Source organism: Indicator indicator, chromosome 23 (genome assembly GCF_027791375.1).
Source record: "Indicator indicator isolate 239-I01 chromosome 23, UM_Iind_1.1, whole genome shotgun sequence".
NCBI classification, from domain to species: domain Eukaryota; kingdom Metazoa; phylum Chordata; class Aves; order Piciformes; family Indicatoridae; genus Indicator; species Indicator indicator.
In genome coordinates, this window is record NC_072032.1 from 8477347 (window position 1) to 8498037 (window position 20691).

A 20691-nucleotide genomic window follows, 5' to 3' on the forward strand; every position below is an offset into this window, starting at 1 on the left:
TTTATTAGAGTGGCTAAATTAAATGAAGATTGAGGTTCCTGAGGGTAACATGAAGTTTCACAACCTTGTTCTCTATATGTTAATGATCTGTCAGTCTGTTCTGTGAATTTAATTTCTGGTTTGGGTTTCCTGTGCTTTGTCATCTGATTTGGGACAGCACACAAATCCTTCCATGCAGAGGAAGCTGATGGTGAGGCAGAGGCAGAAATCAGCCTTTTACCTTTCCTAGGCTGTGCTCAGAAGAGTTCCCACTCTGGATCCTCTTGTGAGTGGTCTCACTGAGCAGAGGTTGTGCAGGGTGTATTTGACATTTTGCTGATAATCTTTCCCCACCTGTTGGAAGTCAGCAGAAACATGATCTGGTGGTCCACATAAAAATCCTGCTAGAAGACTGATGAAAAAGAAATGGTGCTGCATGACATGCTGTGAACTTTGGGGTTTGGTGGGCATTCTTCCTTAGGAAGTTGCAGTTTGTCTCAACCTACCCCTGTGTGTATAATTAGCATAGAAGTTTGTCATTTCAAAACATTTTTATTTCATTGCTTCCTTTTCATTCTCTGCTTCTGGAGAGAAGGTCATGGGTTTGGGAGGGACTTTCCTTCAGTTCTCGCTCTCACCTTGTGTTTATCTTTGAGCCCATCACCTGTTACCTGCTTTGAAAACTGAAATAAAAGCTGACATATTTTCTTCTTCCTGTTTGAGCCCCCATAATTTGCTCACCCTCCTATAAAAACGCTGGAGATTCCCTTTTCCTTTTATCTTGCAGTCTCAGAAATAGTGAAGCTCCTCCTTTCTCAGGGAAGAGCCAAATGCTCCAGACTGCAACACCCAGAGGCGCATTACAAATATTTTCAAACACTCGAATCATCTGAAAGAAAAAACTCAATGTTTCAGCAGTGTGTGTTCCACTCATAAACGTGTGCTGCTCAGGAGGGTTCTGCCCACTGATGGTATCTCAGATGGTTTGCAGTTAATACCTGACACGAGCAGTATGGGTTCTGAAATCACTTGGATCCTCACTTTAAGTGCTGAACGGCAGAAATCTGATCTGAAATGCTGTGCTCTGATTTGGAGTTCTTTAGGCTGTGTGCTTGTATTTTTAGTGAATTTCTCAAATACAATTATTCATGTTGTGGCTTAGTAATTGCAGTAACTAAGGCTCCCATAATTATAAGGCTTTTGTTTTGCTGGGTAAGGCTTTCCATGTCGTCATCTTCTCTTTGTGTTAGAATGTGGAGTGCAGTAGAGCTGTGTGAGGGTGAAGTCTAGAGCTGTGTTAACATACTATATTTTTTTTCCTCAAAAAAGAATTTTAAAAAATACTTATGACAGCTTAATATGAAAAAAAAAAATTAAAAAATAATCTTGAAAAGAAAAAAATTCTCCTTGATATACAGGGTACATTTTGAAGCTGCTGCAGACAGACAGCAAACATCTGGTGATGCTTGCAGTGGTAGGTCAGTAGTTACAGATGGTCTGTTTTTTTACAGCTGTCATCCAGCTTTGTACATGGAGTGACTAGAGTGGAAAAATCTTGTGCTGAATGAACAACCAAAGCAGCAGCAGGAGGCCGGCAGGAATTTGTGTCTCTACAAGACAGGAAATTAAACGAGCGATGAAAATTTAAACCAGGACAAGCATTTAAAATGTTCATTATATTTTGATTTCTCCTCCTTATCCTCTAGATCTTTTTGTGTACTATTAAAGGAAGTGGATGATAAAACAGAAGTGATAAATTAAAGCCTGGTTTAGGACTCATCCTCTGCACGGGCTTGGGGTGCTGGCTCAGGCAAAGGCAGGTGGCTGTGGAGCTTTTAAAGCTTTAAAACGTGTCGGATTTGATGTGATGCTTGTGCAATCTTAGAGCCACATTCAGTATTGCAGAATGATGTGTTTGGCAAGAGTAATCAATGCTGGGAAATGTAATAGAAAAATGTCTTAACATGGCAGCATTCTTCTTATTTTGTTAAGAGAAAAAAACCTGGGCTTCTGCATCCTTCATCAGTTTTTCTTCTCCCTTTCCTGATGGGATGAAATACACAGCTGGAGTCAGACGCTGTGCAAAACAGCAGAAGAATCTTGAGTTTGAGGTTAAAGAAGCAGAGGTGTGGAGGGGAAGAGGAGGGTGAGGCTGAATGAAGTGTTAAAAGCGTGATGAATATTGCACATCAATGCCATTTTAAAATGAAAGTAAACACAAAGAAAGGAACTTTAACGAAGTCCAAATGTGCCAAGCAGGGCGGTGCTGGTCAAGATACCTATTCTAATGCAAATGTGCAGTTCTTGGGATTCAAAATGCTTTTCTTTATCATTTCACTGGGAAGGCGTGAATCTTATCCTGAGATGCTGGAATATGTCCTCTTTGGCTTTAGGAAAGTTGAGCCTCTGGAAAGAAACAAGCAGAGTTGTGGGTTCAGTCACTTGAAAGGCCATTTAATGCTGTCCACTGATGTTGAAAGCTGTTGGGCAGGGATGAAAGGAGAGAGGGAAGCGGATTCTTTGGCTCGTTTTAATGTGCGCTGTGCTTATAATGCAGAGTTTGGCTCTCAAAGTCTATTGAGATATTTAAAAGCAGATAAAAGTGGTGCTCTGGCTATGCTTTGTAGAGGGTCTGTATCCTCAGTTTTACCCCAGCCACTTGTTCATGTGCATGTTTATAATAACTGCTTGATTAATTTCTTGTTGAGGGATTTTTCTTCTCTCTCTCTCTTCCCATCCCCCCCTTCCTGTTTCTCAGTGGTTTGGCTGGAGAAGCAGACTGCTTGTTGCAATGCCCTTCTGCTGTCTTGCCCAGCTATCTGCGAAGTGCTTAGATGTACTTGCTGCCAAAGAGCTTGCCTAGTCATGCATAAACCTGCTGCAAATGCCATTTGGGTGATAGAGATGTTGGTGTGTGCCGGCTTGTCACCCTGATGTGTTTCCTCAGGTCTGTGCCCCTTGAAGTGTTTCCTTCAACTTCTAACTATCCAACTCTGTTGTACTTTGTCATGGGAAGCTTAAAAACCAAGAATAAAAAGAGTATTTTCTTTTGCTGCCAGTGTTCTGCTGCACGAGTGTGGCTTTCCAGTCTCAATTCCAGGTGGCTGCATTTCTGCCATGCTATGGAAGTTGTGTACCTGTGCCTGCCCCAGGCACCTTCTTTAGCTGCTGGTGTGTCCAGTGAAAAGGCAAACAAGTTTTGGGGAGTGAAAAGTCAACAACCAACTGTCTTGGAGCATTTCTTATACCAGCTTGTCCGAGCTTCACTGTGTGCTTTGTGTCTCTGTGTTTGGAAGGCAGGTGGTTGTGAGATACCAGGTTGCTCAATGTGATTTAGGAACTTTGTGTGTTTCAGATCATCTGTCTGGAGAGAGGGGAGGGGGAAAAAAGCCCTGTATTGTGAAGTTTAAGAAGTTCATCTTTCTGTTCACAGGTGAAAATAAATTTCTAGAATACAGTAAGCATTTTCTGACTGGTGGCTGGCTTGAGGAGACCATCACCAAGCTGTGTGGGGACGTTCTTTGAGCTTCCACTCTTACGTCTCTCATGGACAAACACAAAGTGAAGCGGCAACGTCTGGATCGCATATTTGAAGGTTAGACATTTCTGTTTCTAGTGTCAGCTGCCTCAGTGGTGAGGATTACTGAATTTCTGGACACCAGAGCTCCCCTCTTTGGGTCATTTGGTGTGGTTTTGATGGAGTTTGAGTTCCTGTTGGGATTACATTGGCTTTGCACAAATGCTGGTTCTGGCTGAAAACGAATGTAGACAAATAAAAGCAAGCACTGTGTGAACACTCTACTATTCTGCAGTTAAGTTTGCTTTCAATGTAGTATTTTACAATGCTCTCCCCAAATGTTGTGAAAGATTGTAGGTTTGTATAAAATAACAATCACAAAAGGCTAAGATGATCAGACAATACTCTCAGGGGTCTTTTCTCTACAGACTTGCTTCATACAGATTAGTTTAACAGCCTGTCTCTGATCCTACAAGGAAGTAGAAAACCAAATTAAAATCAAACACATACACACAAAAAAATCCCAAACCCAGAAGATCCTCAAACTTCAATGAGTATTAATAAAACCAGCCTGAATTCTAGTGAAAGGATGTAATCTTTTGGGTCTGGCATTTACCTTAAGTTACACATGACTGAATTGTGTATTCCTGGTATGGCTTTTAGAGTTGGTGTGAAAGCAGGTGGAGGGACAAGGTGTGCTGGTTTGGTCTAAATGCATTTCTATATTGAAATGTTAGCTCCTCCCTAGAGGGCAAGGGTAGAGTTAATTTCTTCACTAATTGATTTTGATAGGAGAGGAGAGTGTTCAGAGTGCTGGGCACATGGTCTCTGCATCATGCCTAATGCTGGTGCAGAGAACTGCAGTTGGAACATTTCACAGAATCACAGAATTGTTTTGGTTAGAGAAGACCTCTAAGATCATTGAGTCCAACCATCAACCCAACACCACCATGGACATTAAACCACATCCCAAAGTGCCATGGCCACAGGTTTTTTGGAACATCTCTAGGGACATGGCGTCTCTAGGGATGGTGACTCCACCACCTCCCTGGGCAGCCTGTTCCAATGCCTGACTCCTGCAGCAAAGAAATTTTTCCTGACCTCCAACCTAAACCTCCTCTGGCACAGTTTCAGGCCATTTGCTCCTGCACACATTGACCTTGAGGCTCTGCTAGCAGCTGTTGGTGTGAGCAGACTCTGGCAGCTGAGTCCTGCCCCTGTTCTTCTGCTTGTGCTGATGCAAGTGTAACCATGGAATGAACTAGACTGAGAAGACTCATACTGAAAACAAAGGGGTTTGTTGGCCTGTGTTCTAGCTAGGTGAATTCCTTAGGTCACTATTCAGCTGACAAAGCAGCTGCATGGAAGGGGCAGTTGGAAAGGGTCTGTTGGGGGGTCCTGGAATTGTGTATCCTGATGGAGCCAGAGAAAGAGGCTTTTCATCTAAGTATCAAAGGGTGCAGTTCCAGGTTTGGTGGAGATGATTTATCTCCCTGTCTCGTCTAAAACCAGCCAAGCCTGCCCCAGACTGCCTGCTCCAAACCCTTCTTGTGTTCTGCCTAGACTAGCCTGTTGAATCTGCTCCCTGGGCACTAATCTCTGCCCAGAGAAAGGGGAGATGGTTGCTGAGGACATGCAGTTGGGGAAGGCTCTCCCTCTTTCTGGGCAGATCTGCAGCTGGATCAGCTGGGAATGACTCAGAGGAGTGCTGGTGCAGTGCATGGCCCTCCTCTCTTCCCAGCCTCAGGTCCTCACCCCAGGGTCCCTGGATGTGACCCCTCAATAAAAAATGCAGAGCATGAACTCTTCTTCTTGCCTCTGTTAGCTGAGCTGGCAAATGGTGAGGAGGATGGAAAAACCTGTCCCTTTGGATGGCAGCCAGCAGTCAGCTCAACACACTTGGTGGAATTTCAGCCTTCTTTTGGGCTCATTATAGTGATAAACAGGACAACAGGAGAGGAAAACAGTCTGTGATGATGTGGCAAGGAGTGTTGTCAGGGACAGAGGTGCCAGTCTTGTGGCCACTGTGACTGTTTAAAGCAGCAGAGGCTGCCCCCAGGCTGATGTTCACATCTAGTGATGCTGTTTGATCAGCACCTTTGTCTGGCATGTTTTTCCCAGCTCTGCACAATCCACTGCATCCCACAGTGAGATCTGCGTGGCCATGGGGCATAGGCAATCGAGCCAGCTGAAGAATAACAGTGGAAAAAGTTTTCTTAGCCACCTCTGCTTCCTAATCCCATTCACTATCTGCTAGACAAAGAGCCAGGTTGGGAAAATAAGAGTGGGAAGGCCAGGCAGATGTGATGGAAAGGGGCTGAAACAATGGATATGGGAAAATGCTTGAAATATTACACTCAGAGGAATCCAGTTTGGCTCCTGACAGCGTCTGAGCCGTGTTCTGCTCTCGGGTGTCTGCATGTTAAATGTCCCAGTGTTCTGTGGGGTTGGCAACCACATCTCAGATGATAGTTTTAAATTCCTAACCCTGCAACTGCCTGAAGTGGGATAAAAACTCAAGGAGGTAGTTTGCCTTAAAAAGGCCTTTTCCTATCTCTGCTCTTGTTCAGGTGTAAAAAATTAAGTATGCCAAGTTGTTCTCTGGTACCAGTTTGTGCCTTCCACAGCACAACCCAAACACTGTCTGTTTCAGAAACATGCATAAGATTTTGCACACCTGAGGGCACGTAACAGGCTGTAGGGCTAGCAGAGGTGGCTGATCTTCTGTCAGCTATTCTTGTTCTTCAGCTGGCCTGTAGCCTTTTCCCTTAGCAGGGAAGTGGTTTAAAGATGGATTTTCTTTTTATTGACAATTCTACTTAAAACCAGGCTGCAGTGATTTACTAACCAGTACTGTTTCTAATTATATATTTTTCATAAATGGTTTAATACACAAACTTGTTCTGGGCAGCCATGGACCCATCATGTCACCTGTAAAGAGCCACTGGAGCAGTTCTGGTGGTGACAAACAGCAGTCCCTTACTGTTGGTGTTCCAGCTCAAGGAGGGGATGAGGAGTTGAAATTCAGCTTCTGGAAGATGAGTGGTGTGGGGTTGACTCCCCAGATGAAAGGCTCATGCTGGGGACATGGGGCAGGGTTGCACTCAATTTTCTGAGGAGTGTTGGGTGATCACAAACACTTTTAAGTGAGCTGACTGCACAGAGAGTGTTACTGGAGCTGTGGCCTCAGGGAATTTGCACAGTTGCTCATAGTAACTAATCGTGCAAATGAAGGAACAAACTGAATAGGCATCAATAGGTTTACTCTTGCCTTGTGAGTTAACCATAGTACAGTAGTAGTACTGCTGCATTTGAGTTGATAGTGCAGCAAAAACCTGATTCTATTACTCTGTAACCACTTAGCTTTCTCTTAGTGTAGCTGAGTGATTTTGTCTCTGAGATACCAATGATTCCCTTCAGTAATTCCTTAAATAGGAAATGGAATATTTGCTTTTAATCCTGAGACTGTTTGCAATGATTTTTCATGCACATTTCGATGACCTGCCATGTTCTTATGTGTATCATCTCAAAAGGATGGTGTAAAATGTGCTTTGTCTCTTCTCATGAGACCCCACTTGGAGTCCTGTGGCCAGCTCTAGAGCTCTCAACACAAGAAGATGTAGACTGTTAAGAGTCAGTCCAAAGGAGACCATGAACAAGAGGACACAGTCTCAAGCTGCACCAGGGGAGGTTTAGGCTGGAGGTGAGGAGAAAGTTCTTCACAGAGAGAGTGGTTGGCCATTGGAATGTGCTGCCCAGGGAGGTGGTGGAGTCACCATCCCTGGAGGTGTTCAAGAGGGGATTGGACGTGGCACTTGGTGCCATGGTTTAGATAGTCATGAGGTGTAGGGTGACAGGTTGGACTCGATGATCCTTGAGGTCTCTTCCAACCTTCTTGATTCTATGATTCTATGAAGATTAACTTCATGGTTAGAACTTGATGATCTTTAAGGTTCCTTCCAACCCAAATCATTCTGTGATTCTGTCATCCCAATTTTATAGTTATACAAGCTAGGGTTTATGTGGCTCTATAAATTCTGTATCTATTAGAGGTCATGTAGAGGATTGAAATTGAAGACTGTCCTTAGAAAAAGCCAGATGCTGAGTTCTGCTTTCTGACTTTCACCAGGAGCTGTGAACTCTGCTTGGGCATAAAGACATGATTCTAGGCACTCTGAGATGCTAATACTAAACTCACTTGACAGTTTATAAAACAACATTTTGGATTCTTCCCTTGAAGATAAATGGTATCAAGGCATGTGAAAGATTAATTAGTCCCTGATTATATTGTTCTTTGTCCCCCCTCTCCGGTGATGCTGGTGATTGCAAAGCATAATTATAGCAGTATACATTTGGCAGAACAGTTGGAAGTGTCACAGTGCAGAAATAAAATATGTTCATTTTGTGGGTAATTTGAAAAACTCTAAATGTTTTCGGCAGTTTGAAAAGTTATTATCTCTAATTAAGGTATTATTGTACTTTATATTGTAAAAAAAAACAAAAACAAACCCACCAAACCAAAACAACCCAACCCTGTAAACAATGCTGTGTATCTGCTCAGATTCTGGAAATCTTTAATTAATCTGTGTCTGTGTTACTGACCATTGCTTGGAAGCTCCCATTGGGATGTCTGAGCTCTGTGCTTTGCTGTGAGCTGATAGATGAAGCAGGAAGGCAGCAGAAGGTGGCTGCAGCATCCAGAATATTTTATTTTATCTCCTCTGTCTGTGAAGGAGCTTGCTGAGCCCAGAGAATTTTCTCTAACACATTCCATTGCACAACGCAGTGCTCAGTCCCCAGTGCTTGGGGTGGATTTCCAAGGGAGCTCTTGAAAGGGGAGAGCTGAGGCATACGGCTGGAGCTAGGAGGAGGAAAGGGATGTCCCCTCCTGTGTCTTCTGGCTTGTTAACACTGATGTTGGGGATTGAACTACAACACAACACTTTCCCAGTTTGATGATTGCTTGAAACCAGAGATTTCTCTCCTGAACACCTCATAGATGGTACTTATAGCACAGGCTGTGGTGTGTGCCAGTACAACAGGGCTGTGCAGACCCCATCTGCCCCCAGACAGATGGTATGTTTATCTAGTGCTGGATTTGAGGAAGCAAAAAGCATTTTAGCACACCTCAGAGCTCCTCAGCAAGCATTCCAGGTCTTCTTCACTCTTCAGGCAGCACTGGTGTACAGCTTAAGGTTGTTCTTCATGCACAGGTTGCTGCTTCCTTTTTAAAAGTGTCCAGAAGAAAACCCAAGATGTATTTTGGCTATTTTAACACTGCTGCTGTATTAGTTTAAAAAGGAGTTGATTTGGAAAAGAAATTGCATCTTAATGGAATGGGTTTCTGAAATTTCAGATAAAATCTCTCATCTTTTGCTTTCATGAAGGGCAGCCCTGCATCACTGGGAAATACCAAGTGCTGTGCTCCTTGAAGGACAGTAAAAGTGCAGGATGAAGGAAGAGTTTCTTTCAAGGATGTGGGTTAGGCTTTCATTCCCTGTAAGAAAACCTCTGCGTTTTTAAAGCTGCTTTTTTCTGCTCATGATGCTGTATGACATGAGATTTACTAAGATGAGGTGATCATGGCTAGTGTGGTACGCTGATGGTTCCAGGAGGAATGCAGAGAAGAAAGCAGATAGGAATTAAATTCAGTTTTCTTCATTCCAATTTTGTAAAGAAATCTTAAAATACAGAGTGATGTAGTTTTAAAAAACACATTCTCTTTCCTGTTTTATTTTTCTCTTATGCATGTAGTAGAGAGCTTGGCTTCTTCACAAGTGGCAAGTCCCAGATTGACAAATACCAAGTGTTATTTCATGATGGGATGGAGCCTGTCTGCCTTGGATCAACTGTGATTTGACCCATTGCAGTTGTGAAATTTGGCAGCTAAGGCAAGTTTGCTGCATGTTAATGATGGAGATGGCCTACTTTGGCAGGGCTTGGCCTTCCCCTGAAGATGAAAAGGAATTTTTACTAGAGTTTCGTTCTCTGTGCGTGTTGATCTGGAAATCAAAGGAAGGAGGAATAAATACTTCCCGGCAGTGAGCACACTTAGCTCTTTCTTCTATCAGTGGGAATTGCAGTTTTGGAGAGGGCTCTATCAGTTTTCTTAGCTGACATCCCAGTTTGGAAATGTTTACACCTGTCTCCTACCTGGCTGCAGGTATCAGAGAAAGGAAGCAAAGAGTGAAATGCGCGGACAGTGGTAAATCCCACAGTGCTTCATAGCTTTGCCTAGCTATCAGAGTGCTAGGCAGAGGAAACTGACAAGTGTTTCCTACAAAGACATCAATGGGCTGCCTCCTTGCTTGGTGTCTCTCTGACAGGCTTTAGAAGAAGGCTCATTGAAGGATTAGGGCAGCAGAGGGAGCTAAAAGATTCCTGATGTATTACCACTTGCTGTTTTTCAAGTGGAAGTGGCTCCTTCATACAGCACCAATTAACCTTCACCAAAATGTGATTTTCTTTCCTGAAGTGCCTTCAGCAAACAAATAAAGATTTCGAATTGGAGAAAATTTCTGTTCTCCCTAGCAAACCAGTAAAAATTAAATTAAGAACCAGGTGGTAAAAGCTACCAAAGCTCTCTGCAGAAACAGCCCGCAAACATTGCCACTGTAACCAAATTTTTTCAGCAGAGTTTTCTATGAGTAACCCAAGCAGAAGTAAATCAGGTTACTTTCAGCTACAAGTGTCTTAAAATAAAAATGCAGATGTGTTGTATGCAGAGGTGTTTTGAACCATGCAGCACTGTTCTCCTGTGTTTGGCTTGTAACAACTTTGAAACTACAAGCATGAAACAGAGAGAATTAGGTACAGTATTTAATCTGTTCTAAAACAGTTGTGTTCCAAGAACACAGAGGCTCCTCTAAGGATTAAGAGAAGGTGACCTTGAAATAGTAAAGTGAAAATGATGCTCCCAGGAGTCATCACATAAGAGCATTTGCCACCAGCACACCTTATGAAAGTTGTCTCTGTACTGGGGGGATGTTTACCCCAGAGCACAAACATCCTTTGTCTTAATGCACTTGCAGCTGAAATACTTATGCAGAAGGTTATGTTTGGGGTTTGGTTTTATCCTTACTTGTAATTTTTTTGTTTGTTTGTTTTTGTGGTGAAAAGGGGGGTTTGGCGTTCTGCTGGATTGCTGCAGTAACCTGCTTTTGTAATTTGAATCTTTATGATGTGCTACCTAAACAGCTTTGAATTTGCATGCACTTAAGCTGCCCCAGTCTTACCGAGGTATTACCAATAACAATGCAAGCTGTATGGAAGAAAATTAGCTTAAAAGCACGTTTTGCCCTAATGATGCTGAACAGTAGCTGCTAATGAAAAGCTTTATTTTAACAAGAAAAACTGAGGAGGAGAAGAAAAAAACTACAGAGCAAAGAATCTCGGTGTGATGCTTAAATTGTGCTGAAACCTTGAGGTCACTGATTACAAATGTGTTAAGGAAAATGTTGTGTCCATCATTACATGTTTTAGCTGTGTTTCGTTGGTGTATTGATATAAAATCCACTGCTTACTTGTGACAGCCAGCAGCTACCTTCAGCTGTGATGTACCCAGAGCATCCTACAGCTAGAATAAAGTCTTACTAGTGTCACAGAGTGTTAAATACAATAAACAGCATAGCCTGGCACTGAGTTTAGAGGGTTGTGCTAATTGTATTTGTAATACCAGCCATATTTGAATCAGAATACTAATACTTAACCACACCTCATCAGCTAATTCCTGAGTAATCTTTTAGAAGGCTTCTCAGACTAGAGATTTTGCCTTTATATAGTGCAGATGAATGCCTGGTAAAACTTTTGAAAGCTTTAGAAGTCTAAGTGGTTGGTGCCAATAGATGTTTCTTTCTGCCTGGGGTTAGGGGAGCTGCTCTGGAAGCCCTGGATTTATGCATTGCGCTGCTCTCTGGTACACTGAGCTGTGCAAAGATTAAGCGTCGAGGTAAACACACTGAAAAATTTAAGCAGTCATCTAATTAAAGCAGACATGTTCAGCTTTCACAGAGGCAGTTCCCATCCTTAGGGAAGTGCAGTCTGAGATGCAAAAAGGGATTTTGTTTCCTCCTTTAGCGTAGACAGGATGGGAGTGTCATTATGCAAGTGGCAACAAGAAAATAAAAGTGGAGACAGTCTCCTAGTACTGAAAGCATCTGCTGCTCTATCCCTGTGTCCTTATCCTGTGGGGTCAGTAGTGGACTTGGAGGGCTCCTCTCCTTAAAGAGGAGGGCTTGCACGGAGGCTTTGCCAGGGGAGAATCTCAGAGGCATCTCTCCTTAGCAAAGTCATTGTGAGCTGATGGATGAGTCATTGGAGTTAAGAAATCTGTGCTTTATCTTTCAGCTCTTCCCAAGTCAGACAGCAGGTTAAAGAACAAACGTTGCCTCTGTGCCTTTTGTTTTTCTTTGACAGAAGATGGTCAGCTCAGTTCCTGTGACACAAACACGGGAGGCTGTTGTCATGCTCTTGGAATCCCTTTAGAAAACAAGGCTTTGCTACCTGTGGTAGCAGCAGGCATCTGTGGCAGGTACAGGTGTGCCCCTGGGTACCACTGCAGAGCCAGAGGTTTGTGGTGCTTTGTGACTCTGCTCAGATGCTTCCATAGAAGGCTCCTTCTTCCTTCCTTTCCTGTGAGAACCAAATTTGAGTTGTTTGTGCTTCTGAGTAGATGTGGTTTGGTTTTCTCCTAAGCTAGAAATTAGCTGTTCAACATTACTCATGTTTCCATTTTCCTGATGCTTATTTTTCAAAGTATCATCCTAGGCACTGATTTTTCATGCCTCTCATTCTGCCAATTAAATGGAGACACACACACAAAAAAAACCAACCCCAAACCAAAAACCAGCCAAACAATAAATATTACAGACAGTGGCAGCTGGACTACAAAAACTGAAGAGGAAAGAGTCTTTATTCTTTTTATCCCTCCTGTATTTTCAGGAAACTTCCTCCTGCATTAAACGGTGACACTCAAAACCAAATAGACTATGACTCCTGTTAATAGGTAATTAAGAGCAATTTTAAGTGTTAATTAAATGCATGATAAAGGCCTCTTTTTGTCGAGGAGCGTACAGCTGAAGAAATAGTTTTATTAACTGCTAATAAAACTTTTTCCCAGGCAATTTTATCACTGTCTCATTCCCTGCTGTTCCTTTCTCTCTTGAAGATGGCATCAGTCATACCCATGTGGTGTTCCTTCCTATCAGAAACCACTGGGGCAGGTGCTCCTTGGCTTCTACAACACCACAACATCTGCCAGGCATTTTGTGGCATTAGTTTATCTAACCTGCAGATGGTCTTGTCTGCCTGTTTGCCTCTGCTTCCCAACTCCTGTCCCTGCTCCCTGAGTGCTGCTGGGTGCTCGCACACAGGCAGGCAGGCACCAGCGATTTATCAAACTCGGATAATTTGGTAACAGTTCCTCCTCCTCACACTGAACAAAAGCAGCTGCACTCCAGCTATCCTGATCTGCATGAATGCATGGATTGTAAAAGGCCTTCCTGGCAAGCCAGACAAAAGTTTAGAGTTTCAAACTGGAATTTAGGGCATGTAAGTCAGGAGGACTAGACGCTGATGTTTAGAAACTATCTCATAATGCAGAGGATGAATTAGTTACCATAGTAACTGCTTTGTTTTAATAATTTGGTGGGGCAGTGAATAGAAGGAGCTCAGAGAGAAAGTAGTAGGAATCCTAATAACATGTTGTGCAATATGAGTTGGCTTTGTTCTTTAATATTGAAATTAATTTAATGTTATAGCAGATTGAAGAACAAGTGTAGAAGTTTTACTTTGGGAAAGCAAGAAGAATTATTTACAAGGAGGTTATTATTATTTTCCCCCTCCCCTGGGTAAAATAGGATCATATTTTGCATATGATTATGGCAATGCCAGTTATTGATTTCTTACCAGTAGAATATGCTCAATGCGTGGCATTGTAAGCATGACTCCAGTCTGTATGCTGTGATCTGTTGCCTGGCAGTTGTTGGCAGCCTAGCAACATGCTTCAGTCTAGATCTATGAGATGATAAGGACACCCAAAGTTTGGAGTTTAGGGAAGATAGGTGTCTCAGTACCTCAAAACCCATCTGAAAGCACCAGCACCTTGAGATCCTTTTGTACCATGTGGATGAGGGTTAAGTACCCTCCGCGCTTTAAGATAATTTTTATTCCTCTTCCGGGTTCAAGCAGTTTATTGTGCTTAAACCAGGGCAGGATCCTCCAACAGAACAAGCTCTTTTGGAGGCAGATGCACAGCACCAGGCCCCCTGGGACCAGTTGTAGCATGCATCAGCTGCCCTGTTCTGCAGAAGGATGGCAGGCATAAGGAGCTCTAGGCAGGGATTGCAGTACCTCTTGTCCCAGCATCTGTAAGGCAACAGTTGGGCTGGTTCTGTGTCAGTGTGTGCCTGGTGCCATGGAAGGGGTTACTGCTGATGTCCCACCACAGCCTTTCACAGAGCAGGGCCTCTCATGGGCTTTGTCTTCTCATCTGGATGCCTTTTTTCTTTTTCTCTCCTTGATGAAACTTACAGCAACTGAATCCTCTTTGAGCCTGCTGACAGCTTTTGGTTGAAACTTGCTAGTGAGTTAAGGATTTAATTTAGGAGGGCCCAGTGGGTAGATGGACAGACACAATTATCTGAGCCCAATTTCCTTTGAAAATCCATCTGAAGAGTGATGAGATATTAGACACAGAAACAAAAAGTGCCACCTGGTCGTTCCTTGGCCAAGGAAGTACCTTCCATCACTGGACCCCAATTGTGTTCCATCCCTAGACCAAGGAGTCTTGAAGTTGTTTCAGCAGTGGCACGTCCTTCAGCAGTGACTCCTTCAGCAATGACATTTCTCCCAGGTCTGCCTGGGAATAGGGAGCCTGGTGCTCCAGATCATCACCCACCCAGAGAGGGTGACTGTTCTGAAAGTCAGTGCTTAGTTTATAGCTTCCTTGTGATTATAGTCATCAAGAATTGCATGGTTGCATCCTGGAACAGCTGATGAAAGGAACTTTAGAGCAATTCCTTAAAGGCTTTGTGGTGCTGAAGTCAGAGCACAGCCAGTGACAGAAAGAGAAGAGTGTGGTCCTGCATCAACTGTGTGCTTTAGCCACCTTTTTCCCTTTATTTCTGAGCCTCCATTTCCTTGTTTTTTATGGTTCTCTTTTCTAATGAGGAAATAAAATAATCTGTTTCACTCCCTGTTTCCTAATGTTTCTTAAAATATTCTTTGTGATAGATTCATTTTCCTTGGTGATATGCAAGTCTATTTCCACTGGAAAGCAATTAGCATTACATGTTAATTTTTCTAATTTAATGTTCAACTCTGTTCCATTTGCTCTGATTTTTATTGAATTAGTCCTTTATGAATGGAAGCACCTGCAGCTATGTTCCTAAAATCAGCATTTTCCACTTAGTTTAAAAATATTTAACTGTTTATTGGATGGCATTGGTGAGGCCACACCTTGAATACTGGATTCAGTTTTGGGCTCCTCACTGCAGGAGGGGCATTGAGGTGCTGGAGTGTGTTCAGAGAAGAGCAATGAAGCTTGTGAAGGGTCTGGAGAACAGGGCTGGTGGGGAGCAGCTTAGGGACCTGGGGATGTTCAGTGTGGAGAAGAGACCTCATCACTCCCTGTAACTCCCTGAAAGGAGGCTGGAGCCACTTGGGGGCTGGTGTCAGTGTGCTGATTCCATCTGAAGGTTGCCTGCTGCAGATATCCAAGCTGTGTGTGGCACCCTGAGCAGGGAGCTCAGTGATAGTTGAATGTAGGTGCCTTTAGGGAGCAGTTGAGCATTTGATTGGAGTTTCTGCTGTTCTCCATGGACTGTATGTGGATCCCACTGGAAAGTGGGGGTAGGGAGCAATGACATTTCTCACTGGGAAAGTCTTGATGAGCTATGCTTAAGAAATTACCTGATTCAGCATTGCACTCCATGCCATTGACAGTCAGGACATCAAGTCCCCTTCTGGGAATAAACAGGAAGATTTTGACCTATTTTAATGAAAGCAGCAGTTAAAATATTCTCCTCAGCCCTAGGGTAGAAAGCAGCACTCCTGCTACAACAAATGCCCTTGAAACCTCTTGCCTGTTATCTCTGCAAACCTCTTTCTATTCTCAGTGGGATAACTGGTGGGCATCAAGTGACCCTGCTGCCTGGAGGTGCAGGAAGTGGTCCTTCACTCAGCAGGTGAGTCAGGAAGCTCCTCACCACAGGTCAAAAGGGTTGAAAAAGTGAGGAGGTACGGTTGTGGGTTTGCTGAATCTTTTGAGTCACCTCCTGAGCTGCAGATTGCTGGTGGCAGGGAGAGGTTCTGGAGATGAGCTCCTGATGTTGCCTGGTTTTCATATTGATCTCACTGTTCTTTTCCTGATTCTAGCAGCAGGAAGACCCTGCTGTTGAGCAAGGCTTTTGGTGTGAACCCATTGCAAACTTTCCTTGCGCTTTTGCCTGCAGAAGGCTTCTTTTTCTTGCCCAAACTTTGTAGAACTTTTGAGGGTTCTTCTTCAATTCTCTGAGGTTTCCAATCTCAGTATTAGAGTGAAAAACTGAAGCAACCCTGCCTGCATGCATTGCATTGGTGTCCCAACCCAGACAGCAGTGTCCAGGACCTCAGGTACATGCTGTTGTGCATTGCCAACACTTTCCCATTCACCCTGCCAGTGTCATCAATCACAATGCTCTCCATGAATTCAGATATGTATTTTATAGGTGTGGTAAGGAATATTTACTTTCAAAGACCACTTTTAAGTTTGCCTTTTTTTTTTTTTTTTTTTTTTTTTTGTCTGACTCAGAATGGCTGAAGTGTTTAAAGCCAAAGAACAAGATACCTAAAACTAAAGGAAAACAACAAGTAGCCCTCAGTGTTAGGCATGGGCAGAACACACCACAGAGATGCTTTATGTGACAAGGCTATGGACAGACCTCCAGAAATGGTGTGGTAGGTGATTAAAGATACGGGAGATAAGAACAAGGCTAAACCAACTGCTTAGAGTCCTTGGGGAGGAATTCCCCACCGTAGTTGTTTCCTTACCTGTGAAATGATGCTAATAGTTGTCCTGTGCAGGGCTGGATTCATGTCTGTTTCTTTCAGCAAGGTGAGAAGTCTCTACATAGCTAACCCCCCCAACAAACTATTACAGAACACTGCTGCTTAGTATTTAATAACTTCCCTATCCAAACACCTGCCTCTCTTAAGGAACCATCGCAACATATTTACACAGAAAAACCCGAAAGCCAATCCCAGCATTCGTTATCAGGCTGGAACGCTACAGCACGTAGCAATTCCCTCCTTACCTCCCGATTCAGCAGCTGAGCTGGGTTTGTGCATGCAGATGACTCGCAGGTAATGGATTATTGCAGCAGCGCTGGGCTGGCGGCGCGGGGCTCTCCGAAGGGCAACGCCTGGAGGACACTGCAGCAGCAATATTTTGCTGTGTCACTGGATTTCATCACGCGTAAAGGACAGGTTCCTGCCTACTTGGGAGCCCTCAGATGGAGGCTGCTGCTACGTTTCTGACTGATTTCACATATGCTAGCAGTGTGCAGCGGTTCCAGAAGTCCCTAACACCAGCTAGGTTCTGTGAGAGCAGGGGGGTTTGTCCTTTTGTTTAGATATTGCCCCATCAAGTGTTTAACTCGAGCAGCAGTTAGAGAAACTGCATCAAGAAAATGAGGAGACTTATGGCTGCTTTTAACAGGAGTTTTATGAGCAATATATTTTTTCTTTTTTTTTTTTTAAGCAGAAGTAATAAAAATCTAAGTGGATTTGAGTTTACTGTTAGAGTGCTCTATGATTGTCAAGTGCTTTTCCTAAACAAATAGTGAAAATACTCTGTGGATTTTACTGCTTTGCTAAGACAGATAGGAGGAGCACTTTACCAGACTTACCAAGACTTCTAACAAAGTGTTTGAAAGTCTGTACAGAGAAGGAATTTCTCAGCTTTGGACTGCATCCAGTACTGCACAAGAATGAGCTTCTGAAGAGGCAGAGATTTGTACCAGATAAGGGGGCTGTGGTTCCACTGGGGTGAGATTTATCTCTGGGGAAAAAAATTAAAACCACCATAACCAGTGAATTGCACTGAACTGAGGATCATACCTTAAAATAAGGGATGTGATGCAAATAGTAACTAGCAGGCATCTACAAAAATAGAGGGTGATGCATCCTCTCCAGAGCAGCTTATCAGTCTCAGGGATGGTCTCAGTCACTTCATTTATAAAACTGGCAGAAATGAAAAGCTTTGGTACAAAAAAATTGCATATTTGAAGGTACTCGTAAAGAGACAGTTTTCTGAAGCTTCAGCCTCTACTTTAGTCCTTATCTCAGGGAGTGCCTGGCCAGATTCCAGAGCTGCATATCTCCTGGTTGTTATTTCTTCTGTTCTATTTCATATGGATTTCCATCCATGTGTATCAGGCAAGCATTAGTGAGGCAGAATGCCTGCCCTGAGTAAGCACTTTGGATTCCATCTCCAAGCTCTGCTGTAGTCAGTATCATTTGCTGTGTAGAGTCTCCTTTTCTTGTCTAACCTTAGCCAGGAAATACAACAGATGGGTTTCACCCTGCTTTTTTGGCAAGGACTAGCATGACAATAGAAATAGCCCTTATTACATATGTGCTTCTCAGCAGGAGGCTTGTAATCTGCAATACATACCACTAAAAAAGTGCAAATTTCTTGCCTGTGAGCCATTAATCAGGGAAAAAAATGTTTAATAGAACAAGCTTGGAAGCAAATACATCTTAACCTTTAAGCTAAAAGCTGGTGGTGGGGTGGGGTTCTCTTGCAGGTGGACATGCAGAGGGACAGCGTGTCCCAATGTACTGCTGGGAAGGGCAAGAAGATGCAGTTACATGTTCTCCCAGGAACAGCAAATCCACTGTTGTGTGCTGATGGGATTTCCTCCTGGAGGGGTTGGGGGAAGTGTCAGGTTCAAAATATACTGAGCTCAGCAGATGAAATCCCTGAGGAGCTCTACAATGAGAACTTGATTTAAAAGAGTTTGGGGAAAATGAGTGGCATAGCTGACACTTTTAGTTTTTCTTGATGTTGGTTTCTCTGATGGTCTATGATCAAATTAGATGTTATATTTGTAATGACACTTCATGTCTGAAATGTTACTGTGGCATGGCAATGTTGTTCTCATTGCACTTTTGGGCAAATTAGAAGGCTAAAGTCTGGTCTTTCTAGACACAGTGCAGGGATAATTCAGGCACAACAGTTGTAATATTAATAGAAATAAAAATCCAATTTTGTACATTAATGCTGTTAGATAATCACTGATGTGAGTTCTGCTACTACTTGTGGACATGTGTTTACCATAGCAGGTCTTAGTGCTGCATTTAAAGGAAGGGATATGACCAAATTTCCTATCAAGGTCCCATGGAGGTCAGTGTTAGAAGGTCTCTGTCCTCTATTGTGGTCTGCAGAGGCTTTTCTGCACAAAATGCAGTAATTGCAGATCAGATTAATTTTTATTCCTGCATCATCATCATCCTGCTGCTTGCCACTGATCAGTCCTTTACTTTTTTTAATTTTGGTCATGCCTTGTTGTCAAATCTTTTTCCTTTTAATGATTCCTGCTTTCTTATTCTAAGATATTTGATACCGAGCAGTTCAGTGTCTGTGTAGTTTATATGTGTGGGGACTGAGTTGGGTAGCATGGACTGAAATAACTGTTCCAGCTTCTTCACAAACCAGTCTTAGCCAGAACATTCCGAGTGTCACGGGTATGAGATGCTACCAAATGACAAAACATTGTTTGAACATATTTGTTTGTTTTGCTGCTTTGGCTTCAAGAGTTGGGGTTATGGAAAGGATAAGGATGTTTGCTTAGTTTCTGTGGGGAGTTTCCAGTTTAAACAAAATGAAACTGGTTTCTTCTTGAACGGCTGCTGCTTTTCAACCCTTGTTTAGTGTTGGCCACGCCAAGATTAGCTTTTGTACCTTCAACTATTTCAGATCGTCTTTTTTTTTTAACTTAACATAGTTTTTATTCTGTGATTAAATAAGAAGGAATCTTGTTCAAATAATGTGTGTTGTAAGTGCTAGGACATGATGGAAGCTGCTCTTCCTCATCTGTCAACTGTAGGCTCATTCATGGAGATGGCATCAGGATTTACAGCTGGGGTTGAGTTAAAACACTTCTCTTTGTCCATGGTCCCAAAAAAGGGTACAAGACACAGATAATAACTTCAAGTTAACATACAGGGCACTTGGTAAGCAGCTGATTCTAGTAGTGTTGTCTCTTGGAGAAGGAGTAAGGATGGACACTCCTGTTAGAGAGTCACCTGGACTACTTGTGCCATACTGCAGAATATTTTCAAGGACATTTATAGCCCATTTGAGCTTCTTCTGCCACCTTCTCGTTAGCTTAATGGTGGGAAAAAATGAATGCAGATCTCCCTTGAGCTTTTTCTCCTTTTTCAAAGCTAGTAAACTCCTTTACTGCACAGTATCTGGAGTTTAGGTGATGTGGTCCATCATCAAATGCTCCTGCAAGCTAAAGGGAAATTCACATAGAAATTAACTTGGGTCCAGTGTGTGTTGGTAAACTGAAAGGCGTTTGTGCTTGGGTACATTTTAGCAAAGAACTGAAATCGATGAAGATTTCAGTCTGCTGTGTCAGTTGCTGCTTTTGTAGAGTTAGAGGGCTTGTCTTTGCAGGAAGAAGCATCAAGAACAGGCAAACACTCTACTTTGAAGCCTTAGTATCGATCGCCAGTGCTTCTAAAAATGGTTAAGCCTATTAATTTTTTTGGCAGAACCATTTTTAGAGCTTCTGAAGGCTATTAAACCCTTCCAAAAAGGCAGATAGGAACAGACAGTCTTCAAAATAAAGCCTAAGCTGTTGATTATGATTTACCCATGAAAACTGCTCTATTCTTACTCATGTTGCAAGATGGGCTGCACAAAGAAGCCTTAATACAGGCAGAACGTGAGTGAAAAATGCAATGAAGGATGTGAATTATTGCATGTTTTACCTCATTTTTTAATCTTCAGTTAGTGGATTGTATTCTGTATTTCAGACAGCTCTGAAAACAAACATCCCTTTCACTGAAAAACAGGTTTCTATTCTCCAAATTGAACAGTTTTGTCCTTCCAGAGAAACTCAATGGGCTCTGTCTTACCTGTGATCCAAAGAACTTATGAAGGGGTCCACAAAGCAATCAGAGTGGTTGCAGCTGGAAAACTGAGC

General features: G+C 42.9%; 1 protein-coding gene across 1 annotated transcript in view; it reads left to right on the forward strand.

Moving 5' to 3' along the window:
• Positions 1 to 3525: 3525 nt before the first annotated feature.
• The window catches only part of CTBP1 (C-terminal binding protein 1), a 156973-nt gene continuing 139807 nt past the window's right edge, over positions 3526 to 20691 (forward strand). The window contains exon 1 of the mRNA XM_054391643.1: positions 3526 to 3574. Within this exon, the coding sequence (XP_054247618.1) occupies positions 3526 to 3574 (49 nt within the window). The remainder of the gene's footprint in view (positions 3575 to 20691) is intronic.